The sequence below is a fragment of the Drosophila subobscura genome, chromosome A (assembly GCF_008121235.1).
Source record: "Drosophila subobscura isolate 14011-0131.10 chromosome A, UCBerk_Dsub_1.0, whole genome shotgun sequence".
NCBI classification, from domain to species: Eukaryota; Metazoa; Arthropoda; class Insecta; order Diptera; family Drosophilidae; genus Drosophila; species Drosophila subobscura.
In genome coordinates, this window is record NC_048530.1 from 2,806,839 (window position 1) to 2,830,297 (window position 23,459).

The 23,459-nt window shown below is 45.9% G+C and overlaps 1 protein-coding gene across 3 annotated transcripts; it reads left to right on the forward strand.

Annotated features, from left to right (window-relative positions):
• Window positions 1–812: 812 nt before the first annotated feature.
• Window positions 813–23,248, forward strand: LOC117902200 (developmental regulatory protein wetA). 3 transcript variants are annotated; one of them, XM_034813424.1, is made up of 4 exons: window positions 813–925; window positions 2,698–3,044; window positions 9,732–9,733; window positions 21,830–23,248. In XM_034813424.1, exons 2-4 carry the CDS (start codon window positions 2,801–2,803, stop codon window positions 22,832–22,834), a joined length of 1,251 nt encoding a protein of 416 aa, XP_034669315.1. In that variant the 5' UTR covers window positions 813–925; window positions 2,698–2,800; the 3' UTR covers window positions 22,835–23,248. The 3 variants fall into 3 exon arrangements, with proteins under 3 accessions (XP_034669315.1, XP_034669296.1, XP_034669307.1); XM_034813405.1 differs by lacking the exon at window positions 9,732–9,733 and having other exon boundaries at window positions 21,825–23,248; XM_034813416.1 differs by lacking the exon at window positions 9,732–9,733 and having other exon boundaries at window positions 2,762–3,044; window positions 21,825–23,248.
• The last annotated feature ends 211 nt before the right edge of the window (window positions 23,249–23,459 follow it).

Sequence of the window (23,459 nt, forward strand, 5' to 3'; positions counted from 1 at the left end):
GTTCCTGATTTCAGGATGAGATCCGCTTTGGAAAAGAAAGAAGAGTCCAGTAAGGAGAGAGCGAGTAGTTCCTAACAAACTTCTAATGGATTAGTTATGTTCTATAAATTTGAAACACTTTTATCTATTTATAATTTAAATCAAACATTCAATGCTGGACAGATGGTTTAGGGATGTGAATCATGGTAGCCTATTCTGCAGGTTTTTCCCTGCGGATATTCAAAGGTAATTTTTGCTTTCGCTTTTTCGTCTATTCCCTTTCCTTTTTCCCTTCTCTTCACTGAGTGTTTCTCCACAATCGCCGTTCTGCCCTGCATTCTCTTCCTGGTTTTAGTTCCCCTTCCCTCGCTCTTCACAGCTGGTCAAAAGTTATCCCCATAACGGTTCTGTTTTGGCGGATACGTCACGTGCTGACCGCAGCAGATCGGAGCAGAGCGCCCATAACGGTAGCTGCCGCGGCAGCAGTAGCCACACAAAACAGTTGTACAACATTTACCGGTTTGTGGGGCACGAGAAGAAACAGACGCGCCGCAACAGCAACAGCAACAGCAAGAGCAAAAGCAACAGCCGCAAACGTTGACGCAGAAGCTAAGGGGCTGCCACAGCTGATCGAGTGAGTGTCTCCGATGCCTGCCTCTTTTCCGTGCTTCATTCATGAATACAGCAGGCGGCAGTGGTTGGCTCTCGGCGACAGCTCGCTCTCGCTCTCTATCTCTCTCGCGCTCTCTCTGTGTCTAGCTCGGCCGCTGCGCTCTCCACTGCCACTGCCGCCTTAAAAGCTAACGTCGGCGCCTGCGCGCCGTTCAGACCGCGTTCGTAGCGAGCGCTAGACACGTCGCGTTTTTTTCAGCCGCCATCGTCCGTCGACCGCTCGACGCTCGTTCCTTATCGCCGGCCCCCCCGCCCAACATCCCACCCCCCTCTCGTAAGAGCTGCAAAACTTTGCGTGTGCCTGTGTGTGTATGTGTATGCGTGTGTTTTCGTTTGCGTGCCTGTGTGTGTGAGGAGCGCGGAAATGGGAAGCTGCAGCAGCAGAAGTCGGTCGCAAAGTCCTGCGCGCGTTTTAGAATGAAATTTTTGTGCAGTTACAGCGGTTCCCTAGCTTTTTGCTAGCGATTTCTTAGCGATTTTCGTAACGCGTTTTGGGCGCGATTTGAACGCGTTTAGAATCTGTTTGCCAGGCGCTGCATTTGCTCCGCTTTCCTCTGCCACATCTTCTCCTAGCTTATGTTTTTTGTTTATGTTTTTGTTTTTGTTGGAGTGTTTTGCCCCATTTGAAGTTGAATTCGTGATTACGCGCCATTTCCGCATTTCAGGAACTGCCCAAAAGAGGAAAAAGTGCTTGAAAAATTATGAGAAAACAAATACAAAATCCAAAAAGAAACCAAAAATGAGAAAAAACACAAAAACAAAAAAATAATTACTACAACGAGCACCACTCGAAATTATAACGAAATGCAAATTAATTACAGTACAATTGAACAAATAACCGAATGGAATATTGTTGTTGTTGCTGCTCGGACTCCGAGTCGGAGTCGAATTCGGACTTGGATTTGATTTTTGATTTGATTTTGTGTGTGTTCCGCGCTAATAGTTTCCTGCACAGCGGCACTAAACAATGGCCGAGGCGGCCATAACTAGAAAACTGGCCAAAATACAAAAATTGTTGCGAAAGTGCTGGCTGCCGCCTGGCGTTGCATGTAGCAGTGGCAGCACCAGCACCAGCACCAGCAACAGCAGGGAGCAGCTGCTGCAAGTCAAGTTGCTGCTTAACAAAATAAATTTTATTTTTATGACTTTTATGCGAAGTCGATAGGATGACAGCCATACGAGCAAAGTTTACCTGTAGCTGCAATAACAAAAAAGCAAAAACAAAAGGCAACAACAACGGCAATGGCAAAACTGCACAACATAATAGCCAAAGGATGGTGAACGTTAGAAACGTGTCTATGCGGCAACGAAGTGCGAATACCCTAGAAGAGAGTTTCACGCCAATCCCCATTCGGGAAGCGCTGCAAGGATACGTTTTCCCATAAGCGATTAAAGTCTTTTAAAGTCTCAAGAGAGCAATTTAAACTTTCCAAAGTTCTCCAGGCTGGGAAAGAAACTCTTTTCAGATTGCTCCCGGAATCTGGAACTCAAATGTAAATATTCCAATATTAATGTACATTTTAAAACTGATAACTCCCAAGAGCGGGAAAAATATGGAAAGAGTTTCCCAATCACAATCGGAACCATCAAATCTTCTGCTCCATTCGAGAATCTCTTAGTTACAGGTCCTAGTCTTCTGCAGGTCTTCTTCTATTTACGTATATTTCAAAGTTTCCATCTTAAAGTCTATTTTCGAATTAATTTACGCGGTTTTCTTGGTATTGGTAGGATTGAAAGGATTGGTTCATACTCCCAGCTAGTGAGGGTATCAACCGCTCGTTTTGCTGGAGTGCGTGACCTCACAAATACACATAAACATACACATACATGTACATACCAGTACTTGTGTGTGAGTCTGTGGCACGACTTGCTCTTGGACTCTGCATCGCCAAATCCACTTGAATCCACGAAAGTGAAATTTCACTTTGCAGTTGTCTTTTGTTGCAGTTTCTTTTGCCGCTGATGTTGCAGCTGCCCTGCTGTTGCAAACTGTTTTTGTGTTTTTTTTTGCTTGGCATTCATTTCGAACTCTCGCTCCTCGATCAGTGTGAAAAGTGAAATGCCATCGAGCTGACGACAGACGTAATCATAACGAGAATTCATTCAACAGCAGAACACAAACAAAAGCGATCGAGCAGAAGCAGCGACCATGATGGCCAACACGAGGAGCAGATGCCCGAGAAGCAGCCAGAGCCTCATAGCCCCAACAACAAGTGCAGCTTCCATTAGCAGAAAATCAGGAATAACATTGCCAAAATCACCATCGACAGCAGCTACAAGAGCGGCCACAAATCGATTGCTAATCGGTGGCTGCCTGCTGCTCACCCTGCTGTCCGTGGCCACCCTGGCCATGGGCATGCCCCAGCAGGAAGCGCCAGCTGCCACTCAAAATGGTAAGTCCAATCATTTTGCATCCACTTTTGTCTGTCTCAGCATCAGCCTCTGCATCTGAGACTTAATTAGAGCTGCCTGCGAAAGTGAAACTCTCTTTCTCCATCCCCCCAAAACTATCTCTAAGCAGCGTCTCTATCTCCATATACCTTTGGCGCGGTCTTTACGCTGATCTGGGCATTGTCTCCGTCTTCGTAACTGAGAATTATGGCGCATAAAGTCCGTCAACCGCCGACCGTCGACCGTCGACCATCAGCGGCCAATGGCCAATGGCCAGTGTCAAGTTGAGCGCCGCAGCGGCTGCTGACTTTGATTTGTGGCCCCGACGCTTTCACTTTGGCTGCAGGTTTCGTTGTTGCTGTTTCTGCTTCGATTTTCGGATCCGGAGTTGACTCGTTTCAGCCACAGACTAGTTCTATGAACTCGAAGAAATGGCCACAAAATTTCAGCGAATGTGAAAACTAATTTGAATTTATATCTAATATTCTCCGCTCGAATACCCATTCCGGGTTCATCATTATCGGTAATGGGTATTACAGCATTTGTGTTCGGGGTGTTAAGCTCAATTAACTGCTCACATGCCGCACTGCACACTTGCTGTGGAGGGGGAGAGCTGACAGAAGGAAGGAAGGAAGGGAATACTCGTAAGCCCAACTTGCTAATTTGTCAGTAACACTCCAACAAGCCATATAACAAAAGGGCGAAAGCCGACGGATGGCATCAAAAGAAAGGCAGCAAATTAATCAAAATAAAAAGATGCAGGCAGATATACGAGGGAACTGTGACATGGAGAGAGAGAGAGAGAAAGAGACAAAGGCGGGTATCAAATAACATTTTCCCAGACATCTCGCCGCGCTTACGACATCTTCAGCAATTACTGGAATAGAGGAGAGCTTCGAGATTGGGCTGAGCCTGAGACTGGGACTGGAACTGTGACTAGGGAGACCCACAGACCGCATTTTGCACTTGCTTCCGTATGTTTTCCTTTGTCATGGCCTGTGGCCTCTTCGCCGAACCACAGCCCCGACTCCGAGACAACTCCATCTGCATTCGCATCTGTTTTGCGGCTGCTCGCCGCTGTCTCTCTCTTTGTGTCATTATGTCATGAGGCGAGTGAGTGTGCCACAGGTTCGAGTGTATGTACAATGTACATCCATCCTCCTTGCTAAAAAGTTTTCCCAGACACATTTTCTATTTTTCTCTGCTCAAAAACAATGCCTAGTTACGTTTCAATGCTCGATACGGTTGTGTGTTGTAATCAAAGGAGATGCAGCCAGCGCTGAAGATGGAGTTGAAGATGATCAGCTCTGCAAGACATAGAATTGAGATGTACATGAGTATGTTTGTGGGTACACCATGGATATATCTTTATATACTTTTATTCAGCAACTCATTGAGCCAAAGTCAAACCCAAGTAGACCTCAGGTTGCATCACAGCTCTCAGCCCCCAACCGCAAGCCTTGTGACAGTTTTCCCAGCCATGAGTTGTCAAAGAGCCACCAAAACCATCAAGCCAACAAAGATGTTGGACCTGATGATAATGATAATGATGATGATGATGATGATGCTGCTATTGCTGATGGTAATGATGTTTGGGGGGTAGTGGGAGTGTGCAGCCCCCAATTTGGGTTAGCTCTCAGACATGTAATAATCACATCACCTACTCGTTCGTAGTGCATACCTCAACGCGCATTGCGAGCCATCCACGCAGATGCTCGCTTTGAAGTCCGTAAAACGAGGCGAACAATTGCCATTCATTTGCACAATGAATGAAATTTAATGAGCGCGCCTCGCATAATACAAATAATAAGTAATAATAAGTGAAAAGGCCCCAAAAAAAAACGTACACAAAAATCATGTATAACGTAATCGTCGAGAGACAGAGGTAGAGGTGGAGGTAGAGCCATAGCCAGTGCCAATCCCGAAACCAAAACCATATAATCGATGTTGCATGCAACATTATTTGTGTATTGTGTGTTACACACACACACACATGCTCGGCATACTCATTCTTATCCATATATCCATGTATGTACATACGAGTACTCGCACAATATTCAATTTATTATTTAACCAATTTATGAGCATCGACAACGACTGCCGTTTGACTGCCGATCGACTGCCTGGGGGCCCACATTGAGGGAGACAGATCTGGGCCTGTCAATGGTTTCATGTTTACGAGCGAGCACGACGATGCTCTACCAGAGAGTACATGCACTGACGAATGCATCCTTCGAAATCTATGGCAAATTACATGTCATACCATAGTAAATATTTGTAGGAATATCTTCTCCGAGTACCCACAGCAAAAGGGGTCAGCAGTTATGCACAACCTAAACATTCAACTGCATGGGAAATCGTTAACTGAATTAAGGAATACTCCTATTAGAGTATTAATTGATTTGAAACTATAAAATGCAGAAAACCTCCCTTTCAGATGCTAAAAATCTGACGACATTCTGCGTTAATTGTAACAAATTCTTCTTCATTTGAAGCGCATACAATCTTCGGCGTCTCCCAAACTAAATGTTATATCCCTTTCATGTGTTTTGTATCACTTCGCTTCTTGGGCTACCGTTGGAGTTTAATTTTCTGGCTACTGTTGCTGTTATTGTATCTCTGGCTGTTGTCTCTAGTTGCAGTTGCAGCCAGCTGTGGCAGCCCGTGGGTGTGCCTGTGGGCGTTGTTGCGGTGGCCAGAAGAGTGCTGGCACCAAAATTGAACTTGTATTGCGGAAAATCGATACACTGAGAGAGTGTGATATACTCGAAAGGAGTTTGGGACAGACACAGACCGAGACTTGTTGACGTGATCTTGAGAGACACTTGGCGGGTGGCTGGGAAAACTGTAAAATGAGTGAGAAAAGATGCCATGCAAATGTTATTGCTGCATTTTAATCGACAGACTTCAAGCAAAAGGCAGTTTTGCTTCTCGTTTTCCTCACACTCCCCGAGGATATATTCCCTGAGTTTTCTTTCCATCGCCAGTAAGTTCCACCGTAGTAGGGGATTCCCCCAGCTCAGCCCGAAATGGCTTTCACACATTTCAAAGTATTTTTTGCGGTTCTCTTGATCGACTTAATGTTGCCGCTTTTGTAGTTTAATTTTTGTTTACGGGCTTGGGTTTGGGGTTTCGCCGTGGTCTGTGGGCTGCTCTCCTGACCATTGCCGTGAAGGCGTTTTGCCTTTTGCCAGCAATTAACATTTTGAACTTTGGCCAGAGACAAGACAGACAGACTTCTCCGTACTATACAGACAAACAAACTAAGTAAGTGCATAAAATTGGAACAAAGCCCCATTTCGTTTATCGCTTGACGTGGCTGGGGCATTGTGTTTTTTGTTTTTTGTTTTTTTTATTTTGTTTTTTTTTTGGTGGGCTGTTAAATTTAAATGGTGAGGCTTAACCTTTAAATTCGGCAAACTGTTTGAATGGAGACCGCCTCGGTGGGCAGCGGTGGGCCTCAGTGTGCCCGACTGAGTGTAATTACACACATTTTTGGGTCTGTGTTTGCGTTTCGTTATTGTGCAATGCGAATTGGAGTCCAAATCAAAATCAAAAACCAAAATCAAAATGTACTCGTTAATAAACGTTGAATGAAAGAAATGCCGCCATCCATCAGCCAGGGCAAGACTCAATTGGGCAATGGGTCGAGCCAATGCGATACGATCCGCAATCGACAAGGAAAACAAATGACATCGCCGAACGGTAGCGACAACCCAAAATGCGATTAGGATTTGGGGAGTGAGGATTGGGGATTGGCGATTGGGGGCTGGAGGAGGGCACACTGAATCGATCGTAGATCATCGAGTTATGCAAATCCAACGATCGATAACACTCCAGTTTAACATCGATGAGTATTATTGGCTTATATAATCGGAGAGGCAGGTGCGGGTGCCGGGTGGCGGGTGTATAGCATAATTAGCTCAACTCATTAATATCGCTGGAGTCCCTCCAATCTGCTCCACATTGGGCGAAAGTGGCGGCCGCAAATTAATCAAAATCCACAGCGAACCACGCGGCGGAGCGGCACATTTGAAATTTATTTCTTTTCATTTTTTTTCCTTCCCATTGCATTTTATTTGCAACATTAAATAAATTAATGAAAATGTGCGACATGCTGGGCCACAGATTTATACATAAATTGACTACGAATGCCCTTCCAGAGGGTATCTTCGATGTCGATTTAGGTTGGTGTCGCGACTAGACTTTGGCACTAGTTATTTGAGGATATACATATGAGCTACGGGAATAGGTGTTGTCTGTATTCCCCTCTGTTGGATGCCACTTTGATGTCCAGTCAGTGTTGCTTCTGAAATGTTTCCATGACATTTCAATCCTTAGTTGTGGTTTCTGTATCATTAAATATTGATCCAATTGGTATTTGTTAGTAACAAAAGCATAAATCCGAGCTGATTACCCTCCTAAAGCATGCCTCGCAACAGTGTTGGTCAGTGCCCTTTCGGAAAGAGCAATCCTGCTTCGTTTTGATGACTTTCAAGCCGAAGGTCCGCTCACTGATTAATTGCGTTTTGTGTCTGTGTGTTTTCGCTTTCGTCCTAACATTTCGGACTGTGATCGCAGTTACAAGCGTTAAACTCTTGGCTTATGCTTTTTTTATTTGATTTATTCCTTAATGTGTGTCGGATATTTGGCGCAATTTGTTCAACAAAATGGGGGGATAAATGTAGCTGTCTGTGTGTCTGACTGACGATGTGGCAAGCGACTAATACGAACTTAATGATGTCTTCTTTCGCTTTCGCAGTGAAAACAACGTAATTGCTCGCTCTCCGATCGCACCGATCGCGCACCAGCGCAGGGCCCACTGGACATTTTGGCCATTTTCGACACGCACCGCTGGCCATTGCAATCAATCACAAAACAAACGTTCCATTTCCCAAAAAGCCAGCCAAGCTGTTAGACAAGACAGATAGAAACGAGAGATAGACAGACAGACAGATTTGAACGCTTAAATGCAAATTGCGTTATGCCCATAATGATCAGTTAGGGAATGTTGTAATCACCCCCAGAGCCCAGTGCCCAGAGCCCAGTGCCCAGTGACCACAGCCTAGTGCCCAGTCCCTGTCCCTCTCTCCAACGAAAATCAATCAGACATCAGTTTAGCAGCTGCCGCAGAGTCGGAGGATGAGCCAACCAACCAATGAGTAAACAATCATTTTGGGCCTCTGTTTGCATTGCCGCTCACAGATGTCAGCCATCATTTGGATTGGAGTTCAGGATTGGGTATTGGGATTGTTCGACTTCGACTTCGACTTCGACTCTGATTGCGATTGTACTTGCTTTATGGCATGTTGCCACTTGATATTGATGACTGCCCTCTGGCCCGAGTGTTGTTTTAATGTTCCTCTTTCTCTCTTGCCGTGGCATCAAGTGCGCTCCACTCTGATTACAATGTTTCCACAGAGAGCCCCCAAAAATACATCTTTATTAGCGACGAAGGGGAAGCTCAGTTGATTGGAGATTATTAAATGGACTCCAGCATTGTTTCAATCAGCAGTTAAAACCTTACTTTCCGAGTGCTTCCTTTTCGGGTTTGATTGAGCGTGATGTACAATTTGGGTGATCAAAAGGGGAACTTTCATGCCACATTATCTAGTTCAATCCTCAATCCTCACTGCCCGATCGCAGCCAGACACTTGTCTCTGTGCAATTTCGTGGCTCTGTTTTGTTTTGTGCGGTCATTAGATTAATTGCATAACAAATTACCACTAAACGCCACAAGAGCCAAGCGGAAAAAGTATCCATAGATACATTGTATATATATCCATTTATACTTACTATATAGAAGTTGCAAATGTATGTAATTGCTCAGCATTCGGAGCGCAAATTGTTTTGGCAGGCCAAAGAGCTGCAATTTGCATAAGACTTGGATTGGGTTTAGGTTTTTTTATGGGCTGGTATCGAGGGTATCCATTACAGGTTGGTCGCTATCGGTCACGGAGCATTGGCGACAAAAAACTTTGGCGACAGTTTTGGCATTTAGCGGTTTTGGTTTGCTGTTTTTTTGTGTTCGTATAAGCTGGCGGCTTTTGTCGCCTAACCTTCACCTTGTTGGCCAAAAAGACTCACAAACACACAGACAGAGAAAACCCAAAACGAATTACGAGTAAAACGTTTGCTGCACATTGAGTGCCTGTCTGGCTGTCCGATTGTCCACCGTCTGACTGTCCGACTGTCCCCACCGCTGAACGTGCCATGGCCCCCGAGCTTCCAGGCAGCGGATCGCAGATCGCGGATCGCCGCGCACCGTTGCCAGTTTTGGGCTTTTGGCCTGGAAACGTGTTTGTGGCCGCATTGTGCTGACTCAGTGCTCCCAATGATTTTTGGTGGCACAGCCACAGCCAGAGATATTCGGTATCATTGATATATCACGCATACGCCAAGTGTGCAATTGCAACCTAATTAGCCATTCAGACATGGAGAAAAAACACATTGATCTGGCAATGGTAATGGTAATGATAATGGATTTTTTCACCATTTCATTCCATTTGATTTGATTCCATTTCACTCGATACTCCCACTGCCCCCACTCCCCGCTCTTCCCACTCTCCACTCTCCACACGGTGACCTTCAAATGTTGCAAAAACAAAAAACAACAATACAAATCTTAGGGCGCGGGCGCGTGCGCCCTTGTCTGTAAATATTTTGAAAGGGTCGTGCCACAGCCACAGCCGTTGAAGCCAATCAAATCAGCAGAAATCAAATCAAATCGAATCAAATGAAATCAAAAGCCGCATCGTTAATCATAGCTGGATTTTGCACAGTTCATCCGATCTAAACTCGATGGCTGTCTGATTGTTTGGCGTTTATTGTGATGTATTTATACCCGGTACTCGAAGAGTAAATAGGGTATATTGTATTTGTGCGGATAACGGTTGTATGTAACGCACAGAAGGAAACGTTTCCGACCCCATAAAGTATATATATTCTTGATCAGCATCAATAGCCGAGTCGATTGAGCCATGTCTGTCTGTCCGTCTGTCCGTCTGTCCGTCTGTCCGTCTGTCCGTCCGTCCGTCTTGTTTGTCGGCTAGTTCTCAGAGACTATAAGAGCTAGAGCCACCAAATTTTGGCACCAGACTGCTGTATGCTCACACTGAAACCAGTGTATTTCAAAAATGAGCCCCGCCCCCTTCCGCCCCCGCAAAAGGGCGAAAACCTCCCAAATCTACAATTTTGAAGATAACAGAAAACTAAAAACGCCATTCCGTAGGGAATGACCATATCTATCAGATCACCAAATTGGGATCCGATTGGATCATTATTATAGCCACAATGAAGAAATTAGTTTGCAGTGGCCAAACCCACCCCGCCCCGCAGCATTTACACTCTGCTTCGCGCTGTTTATGGCCTGGCCCCTGACACGTCACTGCCTCTGCCTCTGCCGCTGCCTCTGCCGCTGACTCTGCCGCGACTCTGCAGTTAGTTTCTAGGGGAGGGTGGCGAGCTAAAGGAGCGTGTTGGTGTGAGTAGTGTTGTTGATGTAGATGACAGATGAAGAAAAAATGTAAAACTGGACAAATAACCGCTAAAGTGCAGATGTAGTACTGAGTGCCGGGTATAAAAGTTGTGACGCGTAAGAAGCGTCTCACACGTCCCTTCTCGTTTTGATTCGGTTTTGATGCCTTTTCCTTTCCATTTTTCTTGTAATTATAATTAGACATTTGCGATTGTTTTTGCACCAGGCTGAATTTCTTTGAAGAGCGATTCGAGCGGCACGTGCCGTCAGTGGGGGAAATACTTCTAAATAGATTATTTCGAGAACTTCCTGGGGAGCTTAGAGATCCTTTGCAATGCACTCTTATAATTTGACCTCTTTCTTAGAGAGTGTTGTGCGGGGCTTGAGCAATACCTTTGTTTGCTTGACAAACACTGAAGAGAAGTGAAAACTTGAACCGCATTCGGGTTATTTATTCCACATCTGTTTCAACACTTGATTGGCTGCCACATGCAATCATATGTGAGACGAACGCTGGCACCACACGCCACCTCAAAACACCCAGGTCTCCCCCTCCGCACCTTACTATCAACCTCAACCCCTGGCTGATCGTCAAGCCAAAACCCAAGCCCCACCGCCAGCCACCACCGCCCATCGCCCCCACAGAGAGACGAGTTTGCCTTTGTCTCAGCATCGGCGACCGACTGACGGCACCCACTCGAAGGCGCAGCTCAGTGCATTGCACAAGCGATCAGAAAAGTACATGGAATAGGTCTGAGCATAGAATGGATATACTACAAACATTATTCTCCATACATATATGTTCTCTACAGACCCAGAGACAAACAGACACACTTCATTCAGAGTGTAGAGTCGCACAAATGCGATGCCCAACGAAGCGCTCAGCCGCTGCACAATGATCAGTGAGGCATGCAACGAGTCAGTTAGTCAGTCAGTCAGTCAGTCATTCAGTCAGTCAGTCATTCAGTCATTCAGTCAGTTAGTCAATCAGTAGAACAAAAGTATGAAAATGGGAAAACCTCAGAAACAAAACGCAACTAACTAGCCCGTCCTTGGCCAGTCAGCATTATATATAATTATTTCTACAAATTCTTTATTCTTCGTTCTACAACACTCAGATACTGATGATGTGTCTGTTGTTGTGGTTGTTGTTGTTGATGATGTGAATGATGGCGATAGGGAAGAACGTTAGCGGGTGGACGCCAGAGTCAGAGTCAGAATCAGAGACAGAGACAAAGGCAACCAACTTTAATGAGACTTAACGATGGGAACAGTTCTTGCGAGAATGATTACGATACAGTAATTTATTACACATTTGTGGCCAGGCATTGGCAAAGACTCGTACTCGTACTCGTACGATTACGAGTACTCGTACGATTACGAGTACTCGTATTTGATGTGATCTAAACATAATTTACAAATAAGGTAATTGTCTGTCTGTCTGTCCGTTTGTCTGTGACTCCCTCGGCCATGTTCTTATGTGTGGAAGAGTGCTCGAGGGTCACATACAGCGATACGGAGCGACAACAGCCCGAGCCACACATTTATGTCATGCAACAGTTAGCAAAGTCATAAATAATATTTAAAAGAGCCATTTAAATGCTATTATTGCCAGCAACTAAGACGCAAACACAAACTCAAAAGCAAACTCAAACTCAAACGGAGACCCACAGACTGCGACAGAAACTAGTAAAAATACACACAGGAAAGCGCACAGTTTTGCCATTGCAACTGCTCTTGGCCAAGAGCATTGCAGCCAAGAGTGTTGCTGAGCCACGTTGGTGAGCGATCGCGCCAGCACTGGCACTCTAGCCACCGCGTGAGTGACTAACTGGCAGTTTCATTAGATTAATAATGGTAACCAATACACATAATGGCAGATCAAGTGGTTGGCAAGCGGATTGCCAACGTTTTTCTTTTCTTTTTGTTTTGTTATTTCTATTTTGGCACCATCAGCGGCAGCAGCAGGCCAGCAGGTATACCCTTTAATCAGACTGGACAAGAAATATGCCAAGCTCTAAAATGTTGTGCATTAAATACATGTATAAAACATTTGCATGCTGCATATTTCATTAGGCTCAACGGCATTCGGTCGCTTGTCGATTTATACGTATTATTTATGGGACATAAAATTAAATTTAGATGCACGAAGCTTCAGCTTCAGCCCAGGGTTTTCCCGCTGTGGTTTTATATGCTTTCCCATTACATCCTTGGATCGCAGGCACTTTCCTTTTATAATCTGAAATGCTTTACTAGTCCCATTTCCTAATCAAAGCAATGGTTGATCTGGTTGTGCTCCTGAGGTAGTCTAAGAAACCTACACTGAATGAATGATCTTTCCCAGCGAGTTTTGTTGAAATTTGTTTGGTTTCTTGGCAACGAAAAAGTGAGGTAAAAGTGTATTTTGTAACCCAACTGCTTCATGGGTTGGTGTTAAAGAAAGAGTTTGTTGGGATCAATTCGGGACACTCCATACGGGATTCAGTTCCTCCACATTTTCTCATTGAAGTATATCTATTTTTGATGCACATTTTAACAGCCAAAACATTGGGATCTTAAAAAGAAGGAGTAGTACTCTCAAGCGGAATAGATTCTAAATTTGTACTTAAGGGAAATCGCCTAAGGATAATTCCACTTATCATAAGAGTCTGCAGAGATTTGAGATGATCCATTGCAGCGCTCTGATTGTCATTGGAATATTTTTGTGAACCTTTAAGATCCTTTACACTGCCGCGGAGATTTCGATAATCTCCGCGATGCTGTCCCCCTGCCAAATGGTGACCCCGACACCAGGCTGACTTTAACTGAATTTTGAATAGAACAAATTTGATTTATCAGATCGGATGGAGCAGCTAATGTGCCTTGTTCTACGATGGCTGACTGGCTTGCTGGCATTTGATGTTCGTGAAAAGCCATAACAAATCATTTCCACGAGTACCGTACCTCAAATTGAATTGCCAGCGAACAGATGCTGGCCAAGAATTCGCTGGCAAAATGTTTGACATTTAGCTGCTTGGCATTGTTGTTCTTGGCTTGGTTTTGACATTGAAGCTCATCGCAGAGCCCAAGTACAGAGAGATCGTTCGACAGCAATGCTGCTGAGCTGCTGGTCTGCTCTGCTAATAATTTATGGCATTTTAACAGAGCCAAAAGACACAGAACACAAAACAAAAGCTGAGCTAGAGCTAAACGATTTCGAAAAAGAGTCTCTGGCTAAGGTCAGGCAAAGGCAAAGAATGAGCGGACATTAAGTAATTGTTGTTTATTGGAAAATGTCATGTTCAATTAGTCGATCGGGCGGCCAATGTCAGGCTGAGGTCTCAGTCTCCACTTCCAGTTGCCAGGCTGCCTGCCTGTCCCTGTCCCTGTCGCCGTCTCCATCTCCGGTTGACGTGTGGCAAATGGTGCGGCAGAAACGTGGCATGCAACGCTTCATTCTGTCAGCTGGGGAATTGTGTTAACAAATTGAGTTATGGCCAAACGCCTGAGCCGCTGCACGAGAGCATCAGGTGGCTCTATAGAACAGGTGCCTGCCCCAGATCTAATTCCATTTTCAGCTCCATTTTCAGTTCCAGCTTCATGGCCCCGCCTCGGGTCATAGTCATTACAACACTTAACGCATTGTAAGCCATTAACCAACACAATAGCCCTGATGTCAGCCGGAAATATGCCCCATGGGGGGGCTCAGACCCAAGCCAAAGCCCAAGCCCGAGCCCTAGTCCCAGCTCTAATTACAAGCAAAACTCAGTCTGGCGTAAAACTGCAGCTTAATGAATCATTTCAATGACGATGCCGGGGTCAGAGGCAGACCCAGAGTCAACTTAATGATAACACACACACAGAGTTTCGGCTCACAGCCCAAGCGAGAGGTTAATGAGAACTAAACTGGAGAATGGTGACTGGTAATTGGAGTCAAGTTTGACCCAAGTGCGAAAGATACTTCCTGAAGTCATAAGGCTGTGCATATCTCTCTGTGGCAGGTGGAAGGAAGTCACATATGGGTTCTAAAATTGAAATATCATCGTTACATCATTACAACTGCCATTTAAATCGAGGCATGGGGGATCTTGTAATAGCCAAATTTATAACCACAACTGGCGGAGGAATAATTGCTATTAAAAGAAGGTGAATCCGGTAGTTGGAATGTTTTTAATACCAAAGGGAACGAGAGCAGTAACTAGAACTAATGTTCGTGATAATGGACATATAATTATATGTGGATTTATAGCCAAAACAAATGCCGCACACTTGACACTGCGTTAACCTTGAGGAGCGTTGTGGTCCCCAACATCCTCTTAGGCAGTCTTTCCACGCGAACCCAATGAATGCATTTTATGACTTTATAATGTCACTTATTTTTCCCCTAGGGGGAAAGCCATTAAAGCAACACAGCCACAGCAACACAGTAGCGGAGGCAGTGAGCGAGCGAGCGAGAGAGCGGCGATACACTCTCGAACTGCTCGAAGATTGAGTGCACAAGGCAATGGCAACTCAATTAAGTGCAGGCGGCTCCGCACTGAAGTTGTCATAAATAAAGGCATTTGTTTGCGGCTACCCGAAGGAGGGGGTGGATCATGGATGGATACACGCCTGCTGCTCCGCAGACACATAAATCAATGAGCCAGCAAATCGTTGAGTGGAAGATTTATAGGAATTGTAGTTCGCTCTCTCGGGATAGTCGGAGTTGCTCAGTCGGGGCATGCACAGAGACCACATAAAATCGAATCACTTATGCATAGCTTATGGAGATCATGTTTTTGCCATGCCAGACACGAAGATCGGAGCACAAAGCTTGAGCTGAAACTGAAACAGAAATTGAAATGGAAACCAAAATTAGCTTTGGCTCATGGCTAAAAGATGGCTAATTGCCGCGTGTGTAGAAATTAGCTCCAATGCTAAAGTTAGATCATGTTATACAAATCGGAGCAGACTCATTTATCAAGTCAGTCAGTCAGTCAGTCTTAAGCTGCTTCTTCTCTGGCATAATTGGTGAGCAATCAGTAGAGACAGAAACTGAAACAGAAACTGAAACAGAAACTGAAAGACAAAGCCATATACATTCTAGCATTGAGCATTGAAATAAGTAATTCTACAAGTACGACTGAATGCGAATGCCAATTTGCTGACTGAATACGGAATCGAGTTGAATCGAAGATGGATCCAGCATATATACATATATATCAACCGAACGGCGATCTACGATCCACGATCGATGCAGCAAAAGCCACTCCCATGCCACAAATCATTGTTTGTGGTTTGTGGGTTCGTGTCTTGAGTCTTTTGTCTCTCTTTTTTTTCGGCTGCCTGACATTTCGCACAGAATTCTTCTGAGCTCTTCTGCTGGTCAAGTTAAATGTCATTCTCTTTGCTCGCTCTGAACTTTAAAGTTCAAGTGTACACCACACAAAAGCCTGACAATTATGGATACTTAGATGTGCGCTCCTCTGCGTACTCCGAACAGGGTTGGGCCGGGCCGCCCGCACATTTTGTTTGTTGCCTTTGACCCATGCGGAAGCAGGAATTGATTGGGAGAGCACTCCCCAAGAGACAGAATGATGGATAGAGGAGACCTTCGAGCTGGTCTCGAGATGAGTAAGTGCGACGCAGCAGTCTGGGGCGTGCCCCTTGCTGTAGTTGGACTTGCAACCTCGACCGACGCTTTTTCACAGCGATGAGAGAAAAATGCAAATTTAATTATGATCCAAACAGCAAACAAACATCGTAAATGGCAGTCAAGTTTACTTGTTCGCTTGTTCAGCTGCTCAGCTGCTCAGTTTTCATGAATTTGGTTGTTGTGGCTTGGCTTTTTGGTGTCACTCCGCCGCCGCTCCAACACACTGCCTGGCACTGTCCCAGACCATGGCATAGAAACCATTTATTCTAACATAATGAACACCAAGAGACCTGCGAGTTGGAGTTGAAGCCACACTCACAGCCTCACCCTCACCTCGTAATTTATAGCATCGAGCATCGGGCATCGAGCATCGTGCAACCCCGAGCCGCATCTCTCTCAGTGTCGGCAATTATTATTGACAATTAATGGGCAGCATGTGCTTGGCCAACTGCTTGACTGCCTGACTAGCTGACTGGCTGACTGCCTGGCAAGTGGTTTGTCTTGAAATGCGATTCTCGACGACTCGTCCGATTGCATTTTCTCAGCCAAACAAACATCCATGTGTATTTGTGTGCATATATTATATGTGAGGCCTCCCACCCTGAACCAAAACTGACATTGACCGCCTGCATAGCCGGCCGGCTAAGCATCAGCACCAGCACCAGCTTAAGCTGAGTCATCATCATAATTGTCGTCGTGATCATCATTATCATCATGACTGATGCTGTAACTGCGGCTGCGGCTGGTTCTGGCCAGATTCTTTTCGGCCAAACAGTCAAGTGCAAATCGAATTGCAAATGAAGACAAATGAAGTGCGACTGCAGCTTCGACTTCAAGGTTGTTGGCTCGCCTCAATGCGGAAAACATGACACGAAAAAACCAGAGAGAGAGACAGAGAGATAGATACTCCGGGGTATATGTATGTACGTGCACAGAAACGTAGACAAAAGTGTCATTAAATTGTAACATAAAAAGCAGCTAATTGCCAACATTTCGTTACGAATGCAAGAGACACTGCTGGAAAACGACCTTATAAATAACCTAGACACGACGATGACAGTTGTCATTGCCAGACCAGACCAGACCAGACCCGACCCCATCTACCATTTAATAGTCTTCCCCCGCTGCCCAACTTGAGTGGGTCTAACGACCACGACTAATAAATGCACTCCATCCAGAATTATGGGGCACAAAAGGTTATGCCATCGTGATCGCTGAAAAGTGAAAGTTCTCTGTCAAAGTATTGGCTGCCTGACATTGACTGACAAAAGGTCAAAGCTAAGCTCCCAGAAACGAATAATACCCGGTACTTTTCTCCCTCTCTCCCTCCCATAATTATGTTGTTTGAATACCCCCAACCTGTTGTGGATCGGTGCAGCAGTGAAAGTGACGATTGCAGCTCGTTTTGATTTTGAAATTTATGATACACACAGATACACACTGAGACAGCAACTGAGATAGTGAGACGCTGATGGAGACAGAGACAGGGACAGAGACAGCGACCAGGACAGAGATAGACTGGAAGACGGACAAGAAACAACCCACGACCTGATCGGTGTGTTTACACGCATGCGGTGCTGTAAGTGCCAACAAAGTGCCGGAAAATTTCATAGACCCGCTGATGACTTGCCACAGGGGATGCAGCGGCGGGTATACTTTAACTGGGGAGTGCCCCCAAGCCGCTAACTCAGCCACAGCCAAGACCACAGCCGCAGCCACAAGTTGGAGCTCCAGGCGATGCGATGGTGAAAATGGATAAGACTGAAACTGAAATGAATATGAGCTGAATGAGTGATGGAGAGGCTTGGGAAATGCAACGAAAGTGTTGGCGAATGTCTTTCGACGATGGCAGCAGGAGGCTGGGAATCTGAAGGGGAGACCAAGTACTGAGAGTGTTGCAATAAGTTGAATGTTTCCTTGCTACAGCTGGCAGAGTCCTCCCTGAAGTGTTACCCCTCCACAAAAGTTATCAAGTTAACAGAAATCGTTCAATAAAACTGTCTTTGCAATATTCTCCAGTTCTGTACAGTACCACTAGAACTGTCAGTGTTGGTTAACGTCAGCAGCTTTCTGGCAATGTGAGTTTGTGCTTGTAATCCTAGCTCTTCATGTGGGTTGTCAAACTACAGGCTAAGAATTATTCTAATCAATGTCCCAGAAGCAATCCCCCATAAAGCCGTTTTTCAGCACTGCTTAACCATCTTCGTTCACTTCTGCAACTCTAAAAGCATTGGGCATGCCAAGTAGCAGTTTGATTGCTGCGACTCTTCCTGGACTCTGCTCATTTGCATCTTTGTACAGACAGACGTCGGCGGTGCTTCAGCTGGGGATCGTTTATTATATGTCCGCTTGGTGCAAGGCGATAAGTGGGCCTGCCCAAGAGGCTGGCGATGATGATGATGATGACGACGATAATGGTGGACGCAATGAGGCGGCCATTTAACGCCCACTTAGACACGCTTCCCCCCATGCCCAATTGCCTCATTGCTCAGCCAAACACCAGCGAACATTGCAGCACACAGAGACAGATACGCAGTCACAGATACGAATGCAAATGCAGATGTGCGGCAAGGCACAGAGGCACAGAGACACATCCACACACAGACAATAACAATGTGTTAATTATACGGCTGACGCCCACGCCGAAAGCCACAGCTGACAGCAATCAGATACAATCAGCAAAAACTGAAATTGAAGAAGTCTCATCGAGAAGACAGACAGACGATGGGCTGGCTGTCGGGCTGCCGGGTGACTCTGACGATCGCAATGTGCAATTTTCGCTGGATTGTGGCCAGTAAATGACTAAACACATGTCCATGTCATGGTGTTTGCACACACTCACAGCACACTCGAACACACACACACCCATGGGTTGGTTGGATGTTTGGTTGTGGGCACGACGCGCTCAATTTAACGCATATACGCCCCACTGTACCCAGGCCAGAGTGGAGCGCGAGTCGTGCCAAGAGACTCGAACGCAACAACATCGTCATCAGGGTCATCATGTTACAAGTGCCCCACACTGCTGCTCCTCTTTTTCCCACTCGTATCTGTATCTGTATCTGTATAAACATATAATTATAATTAATATCCAACGCTCGTGCACCTTCTGCTTGCCTTCTCCTCGCATGCCTTTCTCTCGCTGCTTTACTCCACTTTTCCTTTTGGCTGATTTTATGGCGCTTTGTCTTTTTAGCACTTTCATAATTCCCATTTTAATTAGACAACTCGCGAGTTTCGGGTTGTTGGACGAATTGCCAAAGCTCAGCAATAGTTGTTGGATCTCTCATGAATTAAATGAATTACAATTAAGCATAAAGCTGAGACACATGTTGTTGCACTTCACCTACATCAATGCAATGAAAACAACTCGGAAGAAAGAGTCTTGTGTGGTACTCACATGAAGATCAGATGAAAATTCAGCTGCAGGGAAGACTGGAGAAAGCCCTATTTCGTGACGTCTTATTTGCTTTGATTTCATTTGTTTTTTGTGGGACTTTTGTCTGTTTTATTCACTTTTTATTGACGATTGGGCAGCCGCTTTGGCTCTTTCGCTTCAGTCGCAACTCTTTTCGCTTTGAATGATGATTGATGAGACACCCCAAAACAGAGACACAGAAACTACAAATTTATGCTCTTGGACACAACAATTTTGTCTGATTTGATTTTACAATGGAGTCGCCACCGAATGCCTGTCCCTGTTTATTGGCTCTGGATGCATTAAAAATGCACACAGATCGATGGCTTTCCAATTTGTTTTGGGTGTCTTTTGTATCTTTTGATCGATTATGTGTGGCAGTGGCCAGATTCAGATCCCACCAGGCAGCAGGCAGCAGGCACCAGCTAGCAGCCAGACAGCCACCAGGCACAAAACGAGGCAATTTTCTAAATTAGCCAAATCGAATGGTCGAAACGTGCAGCAGCCACCACACCAGGCACCAGGCACCAGCCCCTAGCCACCACCAAGGCAAATAAATAATAATAAAGTAATCTATACTTACCACACGACATATCGCTCGATGTGTTTGACCCATTTCTGGCAGCGCACCGAACACTATCAGGCATCGCTCGAAAAAACAGAAAGAAACAAACATAAAAAAACCACCAACAGCCAAAAATATACTCGGACTTTTTGCCGGGAGTCCGCAGAGCCAAAGCACTACCCAATTACACTTAACAAACTCATTATGTTCAGCGTTTGCCAGTCGCAGAGCTCTCAACATTAAAGGAACTGCGGCATGGAGAGGCCGAACCACCGAATACTCTTGCGGAGCCACTGGCTTTCATGGCCGATAAATCACAAATGTCATAGGAACTTTACCTCAAATCAATAGTTAATCTAAGAATTTGAAATCAACTGCAAGCAGTTCCAATGTAAGGCAGGGAGACTGCGAAATCAGTGACCACCAATCAAGCAGTGCACTTGTTCTCGCTGTGCCTTCGAATTCTTACTGCTTGAGATTATGTTAGCTTGGGAACTGCTTCAATGGAACTGCTTGCTAATGCCACGATACCCACTGAGAGAGCGTATAGAAATTACCAGCGGGTGTCAGGCCAAGAAATTGCCGCCAACATTGCATGCAGTGAAAACTCTGAAAAATTCCAAACAAAAAGAGAGGCTGAAAAAAAGAGACATAAACACCAACAAAACAAAATAAAAAACAACAACAACTAAAAGCAACAACAATTGTGTTGAAACCAAAAATTGAGTGGAGGCAGGCAGCATATGAAAGGCAGGCGCTCCGCTCCGGCACCGGCTCCAGCTCCTGGCTGAGGGTGGGGTCCGAGTCCGAGTCCGAGTGGGGCCGAAGAGGTTGAGGGGCCAAAACATTTATGCCTAGAACATGGGACGGGACGGCTTACAATTTATGCCAGCTGCCGCTGCCACGGCTCACATTATTATCGACTTTTATCGATACGACATTTGACTGCTTGAGCAGACCCCATGCACATACACAGCACAGATCCCAGTTCCCAGAGCCAAACCAGACTTGAACTCGGACTTCGACGCAGAGCCAGACCAGAGCTCGCTGGACGAATTTAATTGAGTTGGCATACGACTTCGCGGCGAGTTACCGGAGTCTGTCCAAGTCTGCTACAAGAATTTTCCATAGAGTCAACAACACACAGAGGGGCTCGGGTTCCTTACCTGAGATAAAATTAGCAAAGAATTTCCAGGCCAAAATGGACAACAAGTTGGGCAGTTCGTTCAACGACTCCAAGATGAATTTTACTCCTAATTTTAAATGTATTTGCAAAGTTTGTCTCCAATTACAAGAGAATCGTGATAGTTCAGCGGACTGTAGAAAAATCCATCGACTGGATTGAAGTTCATTTCCGTGTGACCTTTTTTAGGGATTCATCTGAGCGGAAATGATGTCGAAAAACTTTCGTTTCCTTCTCAGCGTCAGCGTTTGTCTCTGTCGTGGTGTCAGTCATCGTCGTCGTTATGGCTATGATGGACCCACAAGCACATGTTCGGCAACACATTTCACCACTTGATGTCAAACATCATCACAAAGACATTAAGAGTCTTCCTCTGCACCGCCACGCACCACTCGAGGCAGCCGCGGGCAGCAAGCACTTGTGGCGGCACTCGGTTTGAGTGGCTTCCACCGTCAAGTCCACATCCACATTCCCACCTACTGAAGCAGTAGTCTCTAGCTGATCGATTTCTCTTTTCTTTTGCAGCGGAGGAGTTCCCAGAGGAAGATGGTGACATGCTGATGGAGCCGAACGACTTTACCCCCATTACGGTGCTGCGCTCGCAGGAGCAGCACTTCCACATGCCGCCCAGCACCCAGCTGCAGCCGAGGCAGTTCCAGGCACCCATCCAGCAGGAGCCAGAGCAGGAGCAGTTCCGTCCCATTGCCAATCCAAACACGAAAGTGGCTCTGGTGGCCCGCTCCGATGTGGGCGCCGACTCGCACAGCCAGGCGGCCCAGAACTTTTATCCCCCGTTCTACCACGAGGCACCGCCACTGGGCCACTCGCGGCCCTACTTTGGACACGGACACGGCACCGTCTCGGAGAGCACACCCCTGTCGCTGCCACTGCCGCTATTGGCGCCGGGACAACACCCGCAACAGCAGCAGCAGCAGCAGGTGCCGGTGCAGCCTCTTCCTCATCCTCATCCTCATCCACAGCAGCAGTCGCAGGTGCATCCGCAGCAGCGTAACTTCGATGCCAGCATTCTGGGTAGCGGTGACTTTGGTGTGCTGAGGGGCGGCACCTTCTACCCGGAGGAGGAGATGCCCTACCATCCGGAGGACAACAGCGACTACATCTACGGGGACGCAAACAACGGACATGGACGGCCCAGCGAGGGCTTTGTCCAGAAGTACACCTACCCGGAGGAGCAATTTGCCAACTTCCGTGACTTTGCCGACATTAATACCCCAGCGGACTCGGCATTCTCCCAGTTCGTGGTGGTGTATGCGGCCAAGAATGCCACCGCACCCAGCACACATCCCCATCCGAAGAACATTTTTGAGCAGCTGGAGCTGCTCGACCGGGAGAAGGCCCTCGAGGAGGAGTCGGCCCGGCAGAAGCAGTCGCCCGGCAAATACGCTGGCAAAGCCAAGATCACCTCCAAGTCCAAGTCCAAGCTGGCCAAGACGAAGCTGCAGAAGAAGTATCGAAAGAAGGCGAGTCCCAAGGCGGATCCACTCGAACTGGAGCCGCTCCTGGCTCTCAGCTAAGCGGTGCGATCTGATCCGATCTGATCTGATCCGTTCCGATCCGATCTGTGTGCCGCTGTGTGACGGCAGTCGAATCATTTCCATTTCTCTCCACTGTTAGTTTTATTTATTTTATTTCCAGATTAATGCAAATCCCCCCCACAAATCGATTGCGTTTAACTTTTAAGTTTCCCCCTCGAGTTGCAACCCAAATGTTCTGCTTCATTCCATTCCCCTGCCACTTCCACTGCCACTGCCACTGCCCCATCGTCAATAGTTCTGCCAGCCAGCCAGGCGAAATCCCTTTCAATCCCATCCAAATGTGTGTTTATTTTATTTTTTGTACTGTCTGTCTGTCTGTCTGTTTGTCCTGCATCAAAGTTGTTAATTCTTAATCTTAGCCCGTAGTCCACTATGTTTATGTGTATCTTTATCTTTATCTTTATCTTTATATATGTATCTTTATGCGTATCTAATGTAATGTATTTTTTTGTCTAATTGAGCATAATTTGTTAGTTATGTTTGTGTGTGTACATAAAAGCGAGAAATCGACAAAAAAAACCAATCAGCTGTTAAATGTAATCTTAAACCTAAATAAAAACTAAATAAAAACCCAAACAAAAAAGCATTACATTCATTTTCTCAT

Coding starts and splice junctions, on each gene's coding strand:
- LOC117902200 (XM_034813405.1), top strand. CDS start 2,801: ATGATGGCCAACACGAGGAGCAGATGCCCGAGAAGCAGCCAGAGCCTC. Junction 3,045..21,824: donor GCCAGCTGCCACTCAAAATG/GTAAGTCCAATC, acceptor TTTCTTTTGCAG/CGGAGGAGTTCCCAGAGGAA.